General features: G+C 43.0%; 2 protein-coding genes across 2 annotated transcripts in view; one reads left to right on the plus strand and one right to left on the minus strand.

Moving 5' to 3' along the window:
- Positions 1–74: 74 nt before the first annotated feature.
- Positions 75–10874, minus strand: map3k19 (mitogen-activated protein kinase kinase kinase 19; the record flags this gene model as incomplete). Its single annotated transcript, XM_083908679.1, has 17 exons — positions 75–94; positions 201–259; positions 366–574; positions 664–916; positions 992–1230; positions 1343–1444; positions 1978–3918; positions 4025–4053; positions 4137–4294; positions 4994–5119; positions 5711–5798; positions 6777–6846; positions 7828–7997; positions 8187–8302; positions 8427–8587; positions 9272–9466; positions 10692–10874. 17 exons carry the CDS (start codon positions 10872–10874, stop codon positions 75–77), a joined length of 4119 nt encoding a protein of 1372 aa, XP_083764805.1.
- Positions 10875–11391: 517 nt separating this feature from the next.
- Positions 11392–15721, plus strand: part of ramp1 (receptor activity modifying protein 1) — a gene marked incomplete at both ends in the record, with an annotated part of 49660 nt that continues 45330 nt past the window's right edge. Inside the window, 3 exons of the mRNA XM_083908680.1 lie at positions 11392–11402; positions 13458–13760; positions 13975–14033. Of these exons, the coding sequence (XP_083764806.1) occupies positions 11392–11402; positions 13458–13760; positions 13975–14033 (373 nt within the window). The remainder of the gene's footprint in view (positions 11403–13457; positions 13761–13974; positions 14034–15721) is intronic.

Below are 15721 nucleotides of genomic sequence, written 5' to 3' on the forward strand. Positions count from 1 at the left end.
TTTGGTACATAGTGATCCATGGTGTAGGCACTTAAAGGGTCACAAAAGAATACTTTTCTACAATCTATATTAAATCATTCAATGTCCCCATCAACTGAAAAAATAATAATTTAGTGTTGGTACATGTTAACCACAATGTCCCTTTTGGTGACCACAGCATTTCTTTGTCTGTGTTGTGCGAGCATTCACTGCAGTCTTACTTATGGGGATGAACAAATGCTTGAGGAGCTGATCTGCAGACGGCCGTAGTCTCTGGTCACTGGAGTTGAGAGAAAACAAGCGAATATAAGGGTGTTAAAGGTTAAGTGATCTCAAAAACATATATATCCCCTTCCATTAATCAACAAATAGGCTCATTGTCTCACCTTGTGAAGCAGATTTGTACAAAATCTTTGGCGTTATCCGAGAATCCGTCTGGTAAGAAGGGCATCGACCCCCGCTGAGCGCCAATGTAGAACAAGGCCGCCATCTTGTCCATGTGTGCCAGTGGTGGTTTCCCTGTGGCCATCTCAAACACTGTGCAACCTATACTCCATATATCAGACTTACTTCCATATCCTGTATCATTGATGACCTTGGGGATGAAGAGAAGAAGGTTGAAATGGTTTTAAAACAGAATCATCCTGAGAGACAAAGAGGCACCCAAAAGAGCGCTATATCTACCTCTGGTGCCATCCAGTAAGGTGTGCCATGGACAGACTTCAGCAGGTCTCCGCTGTTGCTTGCCGTGTGGTTCAGGCAGCTGAGACGCCGTGCGCACCCAAAGTCTATGAGCTTGATGACACCAGTGGGCATCAGCATGACGTTGTTCCCCTTCAAGTCACGATGGATGACTCTGTTCAGGTGAAGGTAGGCCACGCCTTCCAGGATCTGCTGCGTGTACAGAGCCAGGACTCGCTCTGGCAAAGGACCAAACCTGAGGAGCAGCGGAGAAGAGTGATATTTACAGAAGATGTCAACGATGAAGAAGATGAGTGGTATTGAATCTTACCTGTGAAGGATGCTGGCGATGGACCCCCCCGGAATGTACTCCATGAGGATGGAAACCACATGCTGGTATAGAGAGGTTCCCAGGAAGCCCACGATGTTGATGTGTCTCAGTGTTTTCAGCAGCTCCACTTCCCCCTGCAGGCGACCATACTCCCTCTTTGCAGCTTCATGGTCGGACGCGTCCAGACTGACCTGCTTCACGGCGACCAGCTGGCCCTGGCTGGTCAGACCACAGTAGACCTGATAACAAATCAGCAGCGTTAGCTAGTGTTGAGTAAATATCTGGCCATTCGTCTATGATTCATTCATAATCCTGGACTAAATAAAACAGATATAAGCACCACACACTCACGGTTCCATAGGCTCCCCTGCCGAGAACTTCACCCTTTGTCCATGTGATGGTGTCCTCTAAAGACACTGCAGAGCCAGGCAGAGCTACACTGTCTGGAATCACCTGGAATCCAGAAATGTTGGCAAAAAGTAATGAGTACACAAGCAGGGTACACATGGTATCTGCTATTTTATGTACTTATATTGGGTTAAAAGTGCTTTGTATGCATTGTTAAAGGCGCCATATGTAAGAATGTGGCCAGAAACGGTTACTACACTCAAATTCGAAATACCAAGGTCTTTTAGGTTTGTTTTTCTCCGCCGTTGTAGCTCAGATGTATTGTAACTGGCAACCCGTGGTTGCTCGGCAACTGAGACTCTACTGACTGCAGTGATTGGTGGACGGCAGTAGGTGGCGCCACATGCCAAAACATGATTTCAAAACATAAACATGTTTTTTAATGCAAATATTTTGTCTGTACTGTTGTTGTTGGTGAGTTCAGTTTGTTATATGAACATTATTCCTCTGTCTCTGCGACATATTAGGAGGATTTTACGACCAGTTGCTTTAGATTTAATACATAATGCACCTTTAAAGAAAGATACATGAACCACATTAAATACACATCAAATTATCACATTAAACAAAAGGTTTACCTCAGGAAATGTATTTTTCCCACTTCCAGTATTGTCCCTCTTGGACTCCTCCTTGCTTACTTCCTGGTTTTCTGGACTGGATCCAACAGACGCCTCCCTCTCTTCCAGTGAGATCAGCTCCTCAGCCAGACATTGCAGCAGGTCGTCTGTGAGTGGACCGTCTCCCGCTTCATCGAGAAACCTTTGGTATATTGGCGACATGGTGCTGTGGCTGCTGCTGCCGTCGCTCTCGAACGACCACGTGCTGGTCCTCAGCTGGGAGCTCCGAGGTAACACGGGCTCAGGAAGGGGTCTGCTTTGGCTTCCTGGGGTTGAAATAATTCCTTGACGTGAAGCCGTTTGCGTCGTCAGTGTTTTATCTTTAGATGAATATCTTGAAAGAGCCTCTGCTATGATAGACAGATTATCATCATCTGCAGCCTTTTCTTGAGCACGTTTGTGACAAATCTCATTCTTAGAGAAAACTAACTCAGCCTCCAGCTTGTGTGCATGGTTCTTCTTTGATAAAGATGTGAGCTGAGTTTTGGCTCTGGCAGATGCAAGTCTTGTTTTGCTTTTAGTTGAGACCACCATAATCTCTCCTGGGGTTCTCCTCAACTTACTCTGCGGTTGCTTCAACGGTCTATGTTTGGTTTTGTAGAAGCGAGACGGCGCAGACTGCACTTGTCGGTCCTTCGTTTTGTCACAGGAGCTGGAAACCCGGAGGTTCTCGTAGACGGGACCAGCAAACATCTCATAAATGGCCGGCCCTCCGTCCCCGCTCTGTATCTGCTGAAACATGTCGCTGTAGGTGAGGAAGTCCACGGCAGACTTGGACCTTTGTGTCCCTGCAGAACAGAGTCTCTTCAGCTGCTGAGCGCTCTTCATGTCCCTCACGAGGAGCTGAGCTTTGCTGTTGTTTGACTTGTCTGGATTCGCTCGTTTGCTTTGCGGATGATCGCCCGTCTTTCGTAGCGAATAGGTGTCACTGCTACGATGAGCACCCTTTCCAGACTTGGATTTGACTTTGACTGTGGCCTCTCCTTTAACAATTAGCTCAGGGCTTTTCTTTGAGAGAAAGGAGCACTTCAGATTGCTTTTAGACTTAGTTCGACTTACAACGCTTTGTCCTTCATGAGCTCGAACGTTGAGGTTAGTGTGATCATTTGACCTGAGTTGACTCTGGTTCACTCTGGCTGTTGTCTCCCTGTTCTGATTGGGGCGTGAGACTTTTAACATTCTCTTATCTTCCATCAGATCCCCATTTAGCAGTCGAAGATTGACCTTCGCAGTCAGGAGCTGAGTTCTCCCTGCATTCAACTCCGTCATTTCATTGGTAAAATCACTCTTAGGGTCTATATTGGAGCCTACGTGGTTCCTTTCCCCCTTCGATTCTGACCAAACAGGAATTTCATCGTCACATTGTTTTGCATAGTTAGATTTTGTAAAAGAAGGCACCTTTGTGGTGGTTTTGCTTTCACAGTGAGAGGTTAGAATTCTTTCAGTGCAGAAAAAGTCCCCCGTGTGACTGAAGGGCTCTTTGTCCAGGTCGTATGTTGATTTGTGGATGGGCGGGATGTGACTGATCCTGGACTGAACATTAAAATGCTGCCTCGTCTCCTCCACCAGATCAGCCTGAGCGGAGCTCATGTCCTTCAGTCCGTCTTCCACAATCTCCTGCAGTTCTCGCTCCTCCTCGTCCTCCAGATCGATCGAGCTCTGGCTGCTGCTGGAGCCGCTCTCCTCGCTGCCGCCCTTAGCCGTCGTCAGAGGGCCGCTTCGCTGGCTGCCGCGGGACAGCCTCGCTCTCCTCAACCAGGACCTGGAGCAAAGGGGGCTCCGGCTGATGGGCTTCAGGGGAACGTGATGCGTTAGCGCCGGGTGAGCTGCAGTGTCTCTGGGCCTGCTGTTCAGTGGGGCCAACTGCTTTGGTGTTCGGGGAGGCAGAACCAGCATGGGCCCCTGTGAGAGTAAAGAAGGACATTGATTTAATGGATATAAATGGTGAGATATGACATTATTTCATCGTAAAACAAAGAGGCGAAACCTTCATTTTACTTTATCTCACCTTTTGTTCATGATCTTGAGAACCCAATCCTGCAAAATAGATTTTTTATACATTCATACATAATACAAAACACACATCTAACATGAAGTAAAATGAAATTTGTAATACATACGGCTCTGAATATGCGCCCTGGCCTGCATCATGGTGTTGGAACACAGCAGTGGTTCCATGATGCTGGGGGCTGACTGGCTCAGCTGACTGGACTCAGCCACAGACAGCATCATGCAGGTGGAAGAAGGCGATGCCACAACCACGCTTCTCGTCCTCGGCCTGTGTGGAATTAGTATCAGAGAGGTTTTCATGCGCATCACAGTTGTATTGTGTTACAGGAGGACATTAAATACAAACGTCACTATATCACTATGTGCATATGATTGCTGTTGTTTTCATGCAATCATTTAACACTTGGATTAAAACCAAGGTAGACAGGATTGTGTGACAATAGTGGATTGAATTGAGACTTTTTTTTGTCACTTAGAGCGAGGTTTCCTTCCTTTCTTAAAGCTTCAGTGTGTAACTTCTGTTGCACTGATACTTCCTGAAAGGACTACTCTAGGCCCATATTCTCTTTCAACATTTGTTGCTCATGTTTCAGAGAACCAGGGGTAATTCCTTAACCTAAGGTTTGCTTTACTAACATTGCTAGCCTGAGAAACATGGAGAGCATTGTGTGGAGCTGATGGTCTTAGATGATGGTTTGAACAGACACTTATCTTCATTGAAATGTTATCCAACAGCGTAAATAAGGTAGAATGAGGGGGGGGGGGGGGGTGTTATAATAGAGTGGTCCATACTGTAGGTCCATATTCTGTTTTTCAGTGTCACTTGAGACTGACAGTATGTTTGGCTGCTCCACTCCTTTTATGAAATGGTGAAAATCAGGGGGTAATGAATGGTTCAACTGACGAGTCTTTCTTAGTACATGCAACATTTACAACCATTAATAACGTGTCCAGCTCCGGCGTGTACCTGCGTATAGGTGGTACTGGGACACAGGGAGTCCTGGTGTTGAGCAGACCACACGAGGACACAGGATCCATGCGGCTCCAGCCTCTGCTGCTGCTGTTCAGGCTCGGCAGAGACAATTCTGCTCTGCTGAAGACAAGAGAAGAGAGGAAAGTTACAACAGGTTACCTGTGTCATTGAGATGCTAATAATTAATAAACTAATAGGGACTTTTTTTTTCCTCCTTGCTGAGCTGATCATTATGGAAACACTTTCATTTTCCCCTTTCGTCTTTCACCTCACCTCTGGACATTGCGACTGTGAAATTAGAAACCAACTGAAGGTCCTTTATTCGTCCTGGAGGAGCTTGAACTTGTTTTCTGTGGTGAAATCGGACAATGGACTGATTCACCAGACACCCCCTGCCCTCCTCCTCCTTGCTAACCTGTTTGGGTAGAACAGGTTGTTCCTCTGGACACAGCGACAGGTGCCTGTGTGCAGCTCTGTGAGTGTAACCGGAGAGGACTCTGTTCTTCTGTCGCTGTTAGAGGCTCAAGGAGTGTGTGTGTGTGTGTGTGTGTGTTGGGCACGATGGAGTGTTAACTGCACACGTATACGTCAACTGGTTTGTGTTTACGTATGAACAGATGTCGATGTTGATCCTGTCAGCTCACTGTCATCAGCGAACACATTACAGTTTGTATACATTTAAAAAGAGTAGAGAGATTGCATCTGGCCCACCTGCTCTCCCTCTTTGAGTCGTGGTAGGCTTGCCTGATGTCGCTCAGTGTTTCCATGGCGTTTTGGAAACAGAGTGGGATTCCCTTATCTGTAAACACAGGACCAACACAGTTACACCCAGCAGCCCTGAGTCCATTGCATCGTCAGCGTCGGCGTCGTTTACATACTAACCTGAAACTCTGTAATGTTATGTATACTACATAAGTGGGGAGGTCAGTTATTACTTGATACATAGACATTTATTTTTACATGTATAAAAAACAGATTTACATGTCTAAAGTTATGAGGTGCATTTATTTTCCCACATTTACACCAATATTTGTTAACATGTACATAATATTAAATAGATGCATCTAAATATTAAAAGTGAAATATCTAAATGTTAAATGCTATTTTTCAGCTTGATCCACTTGACAAATGGCACCTCGTATGAAATGATGTCAAATATTAAGCATCCAGTTTGTGGGGATGCTCACAGTCTCACACTTATTTATTTATTTATCTTTAAAACCCTGATATTATAACACATATTTGCTCTTCCCTGTCATAGTCTCTGAAGAATATTACTCTTCATTTAGCAGCTGTTTCAGGCTCTATACACAAGTTATTCCTAGATTTCAAAGCCACTTCCTGACACTAGAATGAACCTTAATTACAGCAAACCTGACAGGAAAAACAGTATCAAATGCATAACCATTGTAGAGAAAACAATGCCTTTACCTGTCTGTGGTCTCCTGTGCTCTCATTCTGAATAAGCTGTCCCTGTTTTATAACCTACTATGAATTCAGCCTCTCGGACACGTTTTATCCTCTCTATGTCTCGGCCACGCTGTTTGTGGCTGATGTAAGAGACAGACAGGAGCTCAGCTGAGAGGTCGTATTGTATGTGAGACCCCTCCCATCCTGTCACGCCTCCCTCTCTGCTCTCTCCCTGTACAGCATATTTGACATTTGATGCTGACCTTAGCTGGTATCAAATATAATGCCTTTATTATCATGTTGTAATAAACCGTCCTCCTCTCACAAGCAGACAAAGAAAAAAAGGTCAGTGACAGTGAGTTCTTACCATGGCTGAGGTCTTTGTGATGGTCAGACAGAGGAGGAGGAGGAGGACACCCTGCAGACTGCAGCACTTCCTGGAAGAAACAAAGGTGAGTTATTTGTTAATGACATGTGTCCAAGTTTGATTGATCCCAGTTTTTTTAGATTTTAATAGTTTTTGGTTCAGTGAATCCTTGGAATAAAGTGATTTATTTGTTACACATATACAAACACAGATGAGAACCACAAGCTGCTTCAATCTGTTTATTTACTCCTTCTGTCAGAACAGCTTCAGTTTGTGAGCATGGCATCTAAGTGTTACACACACACACACACATCACCCCTCCTCCACACACACACAAATAGCCAATTACTGCAGCCATATTTGTTTTTTGGTGACCACTCACAGTCTGTGGTCACCTGACAGCTACTTGTCAGACTCTGTGGAGCATTCATATATTTGTGTGCGTGTGTGTGTGTGTGTGTGTGTGTGTGTGTGTGTGTGTGTGTATCTTATATAATAATTCCAATGAATTGTTCAGTTTTATAATTGTTTAAGTGAATTAGACTAAATTAAAGGCCCAGTGTGTAACATTTAGGACAGCTTGTTGTCAGGAATTTAATGCACTATCTATAAATATGTTTGAATGAGTGTACGATCACTCTTTTATGCAGCTTTAGAATAAAAAAAAAAAAAATTAAGCTGATGCATAAACTAAAGAAGGAGGAGGAGAAAGTCTGCTCTCAGCATTACGTCATTAAATCTAGAGTTTTGTTGCTCACGTTTTGTTATTGTACAATGTAAAATTATCTAATCCAACTTTATTTATAAAGCACTTTAAGACAAAGTGCTGTACACCAGAGATAAATAAATAAAACATACAAACATGTGACCTAATAGACCTAAGAACAAACAACAAAACAATAAAATACTGTACAAATATAATAAAACAACGTCTCATACTGGGTTGAAAGCCAAAGAGTAAAAATGGGTTTTTAGATTCAAAATCTGAATACACTCTCCTTTGTTTAAAAGAGGAATATCATATGAATATATTCTGCTGTTCATCACTTACCCCTGTGTCACAGTGCAGTAGGAATGGTTGATGATGTGTGTGTGTGTGTGCAGGAGAACCAGCTGTCGACCTGTCAGGGTGAAGGCTCTCCATGTCCAGCTCTATGTCAGAGTCGTCAAAGTCTGAAGCCAAATCCTGACACGAGTTTACCGGTGACACAGAGTCAGCATCTGAACAGGAATAGAAGTACATTAGTACTATTGTAGTAGTGATGAAGGAGAAATCAAAACAGTCAGAGAAGAGGAAAAACCCTCATAAAAAAGTCTCAAAACAACCACTTTGCCACACAGAATTAGGGATGATACCAACACTATGTTAAGGGTAAGTTATAGGTGCTATAGGTGTGTGTGTGTGTGTACCTGTGTGACTCAGGTCCTCTAACATCAAATGAATGATCTCCTCCTTCACAGCACTGTTGATACTCGCAGCGTAGTGAAGTGCAGAACAGCCGCTGTGGTCTCGCATCTGCAGATCACTGTTCAAGAAGTTTAAAGACACGTTATTCTCTCAAAGATACATTTCTTTTTCCATACCGTACCTAACATATAATATATGTATATTATACTAGTATTTATATTTCCTTTTGCTTGTTTGCTTACACAGAGAGTCCTAGCAGAGCCTTGACCACCTGAACAGGTCTGTGAGCCCAGGGCAAAGACGTCACCATGCTCTGAAACAGGTCAATGTCCCTGACAGCGAGCATCACAGCAGTCACACCATCACTGTTTGGAGCGTTCACATCTAAATCCTCTTCCTGGGCCTGAAACGTGAAGATGGATGCACAAAATTAAGTATTATTGAAGTCTGGAAACCGGTACACTTTGGTTTTCATGTCAAAATCTAAGAAAACTCTCAGACAAAATGCTTAAATAGACTAAATGCAATGCAGCATAATCAAAATATATGATATTATTTCTTAGAATGGTTTAAAATGTTAAATATAATTTTGATTTAGAGAGAAAAAAAACCCAATTGTTTGTCAATATGAAGATTGAAGACATTCAAACTGTGCTGGATAATTAGACTAAAAAAAAAATCAGGTTTTCACTTACACAAAGTCACACAAGGACACAAATGGATCAGTCCAGGTATGACTCTATGACACAGGAATGCATGTCCAGGTTATCGTCTACCTGTTATGACATCAATTTCTTGTTTTTGAGCGTTGTTAATATTTATTTCTGCCGTCTATACAGAAAAACAAGCTCCTCCATTCATGTATTCATGAGCTGCTGAGCTATTAATAAACCCAATCAACATAGACGCAAACACAATATATACCCTGTAGTGTATTTCTAACAGGAAAACTGTTGTTGCTCTTTTGCTCATGTGGGAAATACCCCAAACACAGGAGTGTGTGTGTGTGTGTGTATGTGTGTGTGTGTGTGTGTGTGTGTGTGTGTGTGTGTGTGTGTGTGTGTGTGTGTGTATGCGTGTGCTCTACCAGCAGGTGATGTAAGGTGTGCACGTCTCCCTGCCAGCAGGCCTGCAGCAGCCGGGCCTGAGCAGGCAGCTGAGGCCTCCACATCCACCCGAGCATTTTTCCCTGGAGCTCAGGCTGGCTGACGTGCAGCGCCGTCTCCTGGCTGCGGTCGCACAGAGTCGCGTCGGCCCCGGAGCTCAGCAGCCGCTGCACCACCTTTTGGAAAACACCACAGAGTCAAAGACTGTCTTTTTAACCATGTGAATTTGTGGGAATAATACACAACTCCTTATATGGACATCCTGGGTGTGTGTGTGTGTGTTTATAAGTCACATATTCAGGCTTGTTGTTGAGTTAGGATTCACATTTTTAGTAGCAATAATTACAAAATAGATTATTTTTCTTTTCTTTTTGTTCAAAAAAGTGAACTTTGAAGTGTGTCATATTTCCATGTGCCATATGTAAGAATGTGGCCAAAAACGGTTACTACATTCAAATTCAAAATACCGAGGTCTTTTAGGTTTCGTTTTCTGACGTAACTGGCAACCCGTGGTTGCTCGGCAGCTGAGACTCTACTGACTGCAATGATTGGTAGACGCCGGTAGGTGGCGCCACATGTCAAAACATGATTTCAAAACATAAACATGATTTGCAGTCTGCAAATTTTTTTTTATTACATTATGAACATTATTCCTGAGTCTCTGTGAAATATTAGGAGGATTTTATGGCCAGTTGCTTTAGATTTATTACATAATGCACCTTTAAACATGGTGTTTTTATATAGTTGGTGAAAATGAATATTTTTTTCATCACTATAATGGACATTCTTATACCTTCTGTATATATACTGTATGATTAAACATAATTACAGAATAAATCTGCCAAAATTCTCTGTGTTCTAAGCGTTAATATTTACCTCTCCACAAAAGTTAGGCCTCTACATTGACTGTTTCTTAAATGTCTTTTATCTTTATATGGTTCATTATCTTATGTTCATGTGCAGCACTATTGTGTGTATTTTTTAAAATAAATAAAATAAAGAAAGTTCTGTTGGACATCGCCTTGAGCGGTTGATGACGTCACATCACGTCCTCCCCGTCTTCCCGTCATGGTTGTTTTGAACACCGTTCCCCCCCAAGAGAACGTGCCGACGCCCACTTACTCCGGGTCACATGACCCTCACGTGTACATCAACGTGTCTCTCATTGTTAGACAATGGAAAAATCCAAATCACGTGTGCCACCACCACCACCTCCACCACCACCACCACCAACACCAGCCTTTCACCCAAAGTGCTCAACCTCACTGAACGTATATATATATATATATATATATATATATATATATAACACGATATGCTTTGTAATAGAACAGCAACAGCTTAACCATGATTGCACACCATTGTCTCCGCCACGCAAACACACACACACACACACATTACCTCAGTCAGGCCTTTACAACAAGCAGTCACAAGGGGAGGACATCCATGCTCCTCCTCGTCCTCGGCATCCGAGACCACGAGATCCACCTGGTCGTCCACAAGACTCACAACCAAGTCCTCATCCTTCTGCATCCCAACACCAGCAGCCCTCCACCTCTTCTCCGTCCTCTCACTTCTCTTCATTCTCCACAGGCTTCACGCTTCGGCCTTCCTTGTTATTTATTATAGGAAAAAACTGTATAGACTGCGAGGAGTGGAAAAAAAAAAAAGAGTCCTTCAGCTGTGCGTCTCGACAGTCAACTGTGTGCCTGTGTGATCATCGCTGTGATGTTTTTGTTGTGATGTAATCCTCTGATGATCCGGCAGGTCCCTGCAGAGACGACGCAGGACGAGGATTGAACAGGATTCACTGCTGCCTCACATCATACAAACACATTGTTGTTTCTTTAAGGAGTCTTTTACATGAGAGGGAACACGTGCTGCACTCTGATGTCTGTGCATGTGATTGTGTTTATTTGAAATGGTGTAAAAATGTCACTTTGTTTTGTCTGCAAACCAAAGATGTTCAATTTCATCTCATATAAGATTAAAAGAAACCACTAAAAATATTCAAATTTATCAGGCGAGTTCTTCAGGTCATTGTGTGCAGTGGAGCTGAACTCCCTCTGGTTTAATGTTTGACAACACAGCAACACTCAAGATGGCTGACGGGTCTAAAACTATCACCACACACAGTATAAATACATGATAAAAGTGCATTTTAGACGACTTAGCTGACCATTCAGGACATTCAGGAGTTATGGTTACTTTCTCTGAGACCAACAATCACAAATCACAGTAAAAACTCTGAACTGAGCTCATCTTTGCTTACCTCTTCCTCACGTTCATCCATCCGTGCGTCTCTCTTGACCTTCTGAGGACATTTGAGCAGAAAACCTTTGGTCCTTTACCAACAGACTCTCCACTCTATAGTGTTTTCTTTGCTGCACGCCTCCTGCTGTACGTTTACACTCGGTTGCCGTGGAGATGGTCAGTCAGACAGGCAGACAGACAGGCAGACAGGCAGGCAGGGGGTTTAAATGCCTGTCTGACATGTTAAGACAAAGTGAGAGTATTTAAGTTCTGCCAACCGCTGAAGAAGTGGGGCGAAGAGTTTTAAAAACATCATTAAACACACAGCTTTTTCATGCTTTCAGCAGCTCAGAGGGAGGTTTTCACCATGTGGCCATTTCAGGCAGGTGTTTTAATGTTTGGACACTATTAGATTTGGTTTTTAGTGATGCTATAATGCCAATGTTTCAAGTTTGATGTTTATTCAAGACCTGCATGAGCATTACATACACATTTTGTTTCTCTGTGTGAGTAAGTTCTTCACCCTGGATTCTGCAGTGGTCTGACTTACATACTTCCTTTATCCCTTTCAGACAGAGATAATGAAATCTTCTGTCTGAAATGTTTGCTCTAATCTCTGTGCTGTTTTTTTTATCCTTCACATTTGTTTTTGTTTTAAAGTTGTGCTGAGAAGACGACTAAATAAGGACAATGTGTTTGGTGTTTGTAGCCGATCACTGTTATTCCACCTGGTGCTTGGAGTGAAGAGTCATTTTTGTGTGACACAGAAGCGATCAGTCTTCGAGTCTGTTGTTTTCATTGTTCAATCTTACACTATCAACTGACTCACGATATCTGGAGGTGGAAAATTGCTTTTTTCCCCCCCTCAACTCCTGACAGTTTTCCATTCATCCAGTTTATTTTCTGAGTAGTCTGAGAGTATCTCTGCAAGAGAAAAGCATAACACAGCAAAGGTTTAGCCGCCACAACAGCCCAACATACGTTCCCAAATCATAGGCCATTTAATATGAATAAATGTGGCTGGTGCCAATCCAAGCTAACAGGTTAATTTGGAGTGTCCAGTTAACCCGAGTTGCATGTTTTTGAACTGCACACCCAGAGAGAACCGGGATTCGAACCAGTGACCTGTTACTACTGTTAACCACTGAACTGCCATATAATTACAAATGTATTAAAATACATACCCAAGGCATGATCGCATTCAGATGCTTCGCTGCAGTGAAATATAGTGAAAATACATGTTTTCCCTGTCATCATAACCACAATCCAATAATGTAATTTTTAGTAAATTAAAAATGATCTAGATTACAACCAACACATTACTTCATTTCCTCTCCAAGAAGGGAAACATTATTGGTTTAACCTAACATAGAGGCTGGATGGCAGTGTGTGGTGAAGTGTCCCCACTTCATTGTGTAACTGGACTCATTTGAATGAACGCGCAGTAAAAGCTCATCACCACCACTAGATGTCAGTGTTGTACAACTATGATTCCTCAAGTCCTTAACCGCGGAGCACAGACCCCCCCCCCCCAGCCCCCCCACCCATCACTAGTTCTGTCCCAATCCAGTGGCTTGGTCCTCTGTCACAGACCGCGTCCTTCAGAGGATCCAGACCCTGGATCACATCCATCCTGCACCTGTCTCCATCTCCATCTCCATACGCACACACCACAGCTGGGGCCCACACTAAACCTTACTCTACACACAGGATATTAAGTTTAAGTTCAGGCTTTCATCTTCCAGACCATGATAATAAAAATGCATATACAATTATATATAATATAACAAAGAATGTGAATCCAATTTAAAGCCAGATTTAAAAAAAAAAAGCAACCACAGCCTTCTTTATCCAAATCATCCTCACACACTTCCTGCACTATAATCTCTACGCGGGTCTGTCCCGCGTCCACAGAGCTCACCCACAGCCCGTGAGAAAGACGTCAGTCACTGTGTCTCCCGCAGGTCCCAGGCCGGCGCCTCCCCGTTGCGCACAGCACAGCAGAGCAGAGCGCAGCGCAACACTTCGCCAAAGCGCACTGAACATTTCCACCACGGCACAGATCATCATCATCATCATCATCATCATCATCATCCGCGTGGACAAACCCAGCTCCAGTCTCACGGATGACGGTGTTTCAGGACAGTTGAGGTTACAGCACGAGGAAGAGGGGGGGGACGAGTCTCGATACTCCAGCGCTGCGCAGTTTTACGCAAGGTGTGAAGTGAAGCAGCTGCGGATGATTTGACAGTGACTAACATCCGGTAACAGCTGCATTAACGTGGTGGAGATTTTGCTCAGCGGCTGTCAACACTCATGGTGTTCTTACCGAGCAGAGACTTTGAGCTGCGGTAAGTTTCTCTCCAGCTTCACGGTCCTCTCCAAACTTCGGTCAGCGGTGGATCGTTGTTTTTTTTTTTTTTTTGGACAGGATGGGATCTCAGCCCGAGGCATCTGTGTGCAAACAGACGCTTCTGTGGATCTTTGTAGGTGAGTCCTCTCACACACTGGTTACAACTGTTATCTGTGAGAAATGGAAGATAAACCCCTGCAAAGTCAGTTAAATGTAAAATAATGTAAAAAATATGTGTTCATGGTGGTTTAATGAAGCACTTATAAGTGGATTATTGCTCCAGAGACGGATTAAAATGATGTACATACACTTAAACATGTCTCAGTTTATCATTACAACTTAAATTTATAGATTTACTGTGGGATTAGTGTTGGTTGTCAGTGGAATTGAACAGATTATTCGTTTTTTTCAGACACATTTTTTGGAAAGTGATGTAAAGCAACTGTTGACACAGGTGTTCTGCCCCAATCTGTGGAGATTAGAAGAAGCTTTGACACTAGATGTTCTCCTCTTCTTCTCTTTTATCTCTGTTTTTATCATCATCTCCTTAACTGTCTTGTCCTCAGATTGCATCCTCTCTGTCAGGGAAATATCAAAATTAAACGTTTTACCCTTAAATTACCTGGATTATGAACAATGAGCACCAAACTAAGCATTTGCAATCAAGTTCTGTGTATTTATACAAAGTTGAACAGCTGAAATACACATTATACAAACAACAAACTGCAGTGTATATATATATACACAGTACACGCACAGATATATGACGTGATGCTCGAGTGCTTCCTCTGCTCGTGTACTGTAGGTGTTTTCTGTTCACAGAGAGAAAGTTATGACTCATCACAGCAGCAACAGGTCGCCTCATTACTGTTTTGCCTCTCATTATAACACAGAGGCGCTTCATTTATCCGTCTAGGACACTTTTCGGGGTAGAATAACATCTGAGCTGTTTTTTGAATGGATGAAGTCGACTTTATAAGGAGATTGGCACAGAGAGAGAGACTGTAATCCTCCTCGTCTTTCATTTTACAGCCTGGTATTCAATTTGGAGTATTTCAGGCATGTAAGAAGAAGAACTTACTCCACGGTGATGAAATGACAAAATTGAAAAGGAGACAAAAAAAAAAAAGAAGATGTTGAGGAATGAATCAGGGGGGAAAACATCTGGCAGCAATGACACTTTGACTGGATGACTGAGTATCCCATAAACAATCAAAATGGCTGATGCACAGTGCACTCCAGCTAAAATGTGAGGCTCAGAGTGGGTGGGCTGGTGCTATGATATAGGCCTTTTATATCATCAAGTCTTCACAAACGTTATTGAAAGCAAAGCTCGAGTTAATTAACTTTGGTTGGAAGACTTCATTCAGAGTCAAAACAGGGGCTTTTTCCTCAAAGCCTTCTGATTTAAAGGGTCATTTCAGAGTCTTTCAAGTTTGGCTTAGCGACTTAATCACATCATGGTTTATGCAGATGGAGAGTTACCGGGTCATTCCTCCTGTAGATGAAGCTGAAATGGGACTGCAGGCTTCATGAGCGGTGTGAAAAATGTACTTGACAATCTACATGCTTTAAATTTGCAGGTTAGAATCCTCCTAAATGTTTGGTTCAAGAACCTTTATGGATGTCCCTTGAAACATTGCAGAACACTGAGGTGTATCCCTCTCCCTGGTTAAAACAGCAGGAAAAAAAAAGTCCAGGGAACGACAACAATTTGTACAATAATGTTCTGAACATACAGAGGATATGATCTGGATTTGACTTCACTCCTCAGGCTAAAAAATAAGTGGGGCAAAACGAATATAGTGGGGGGGGATTCTGTTCA

This window comes from Microchirus variegatus, assembly GCF_963457635.1.
Source record: "Microchirus variegatus genome assembly, chromosome: 22".
Taxonomy (NCBI): domain Eukaryota; kingdom Metazoa; phylum Chordata; class Actinopteri; order Pleuronectiformes; family Soleidae; genus Microchirus; species Microchirus variegatus.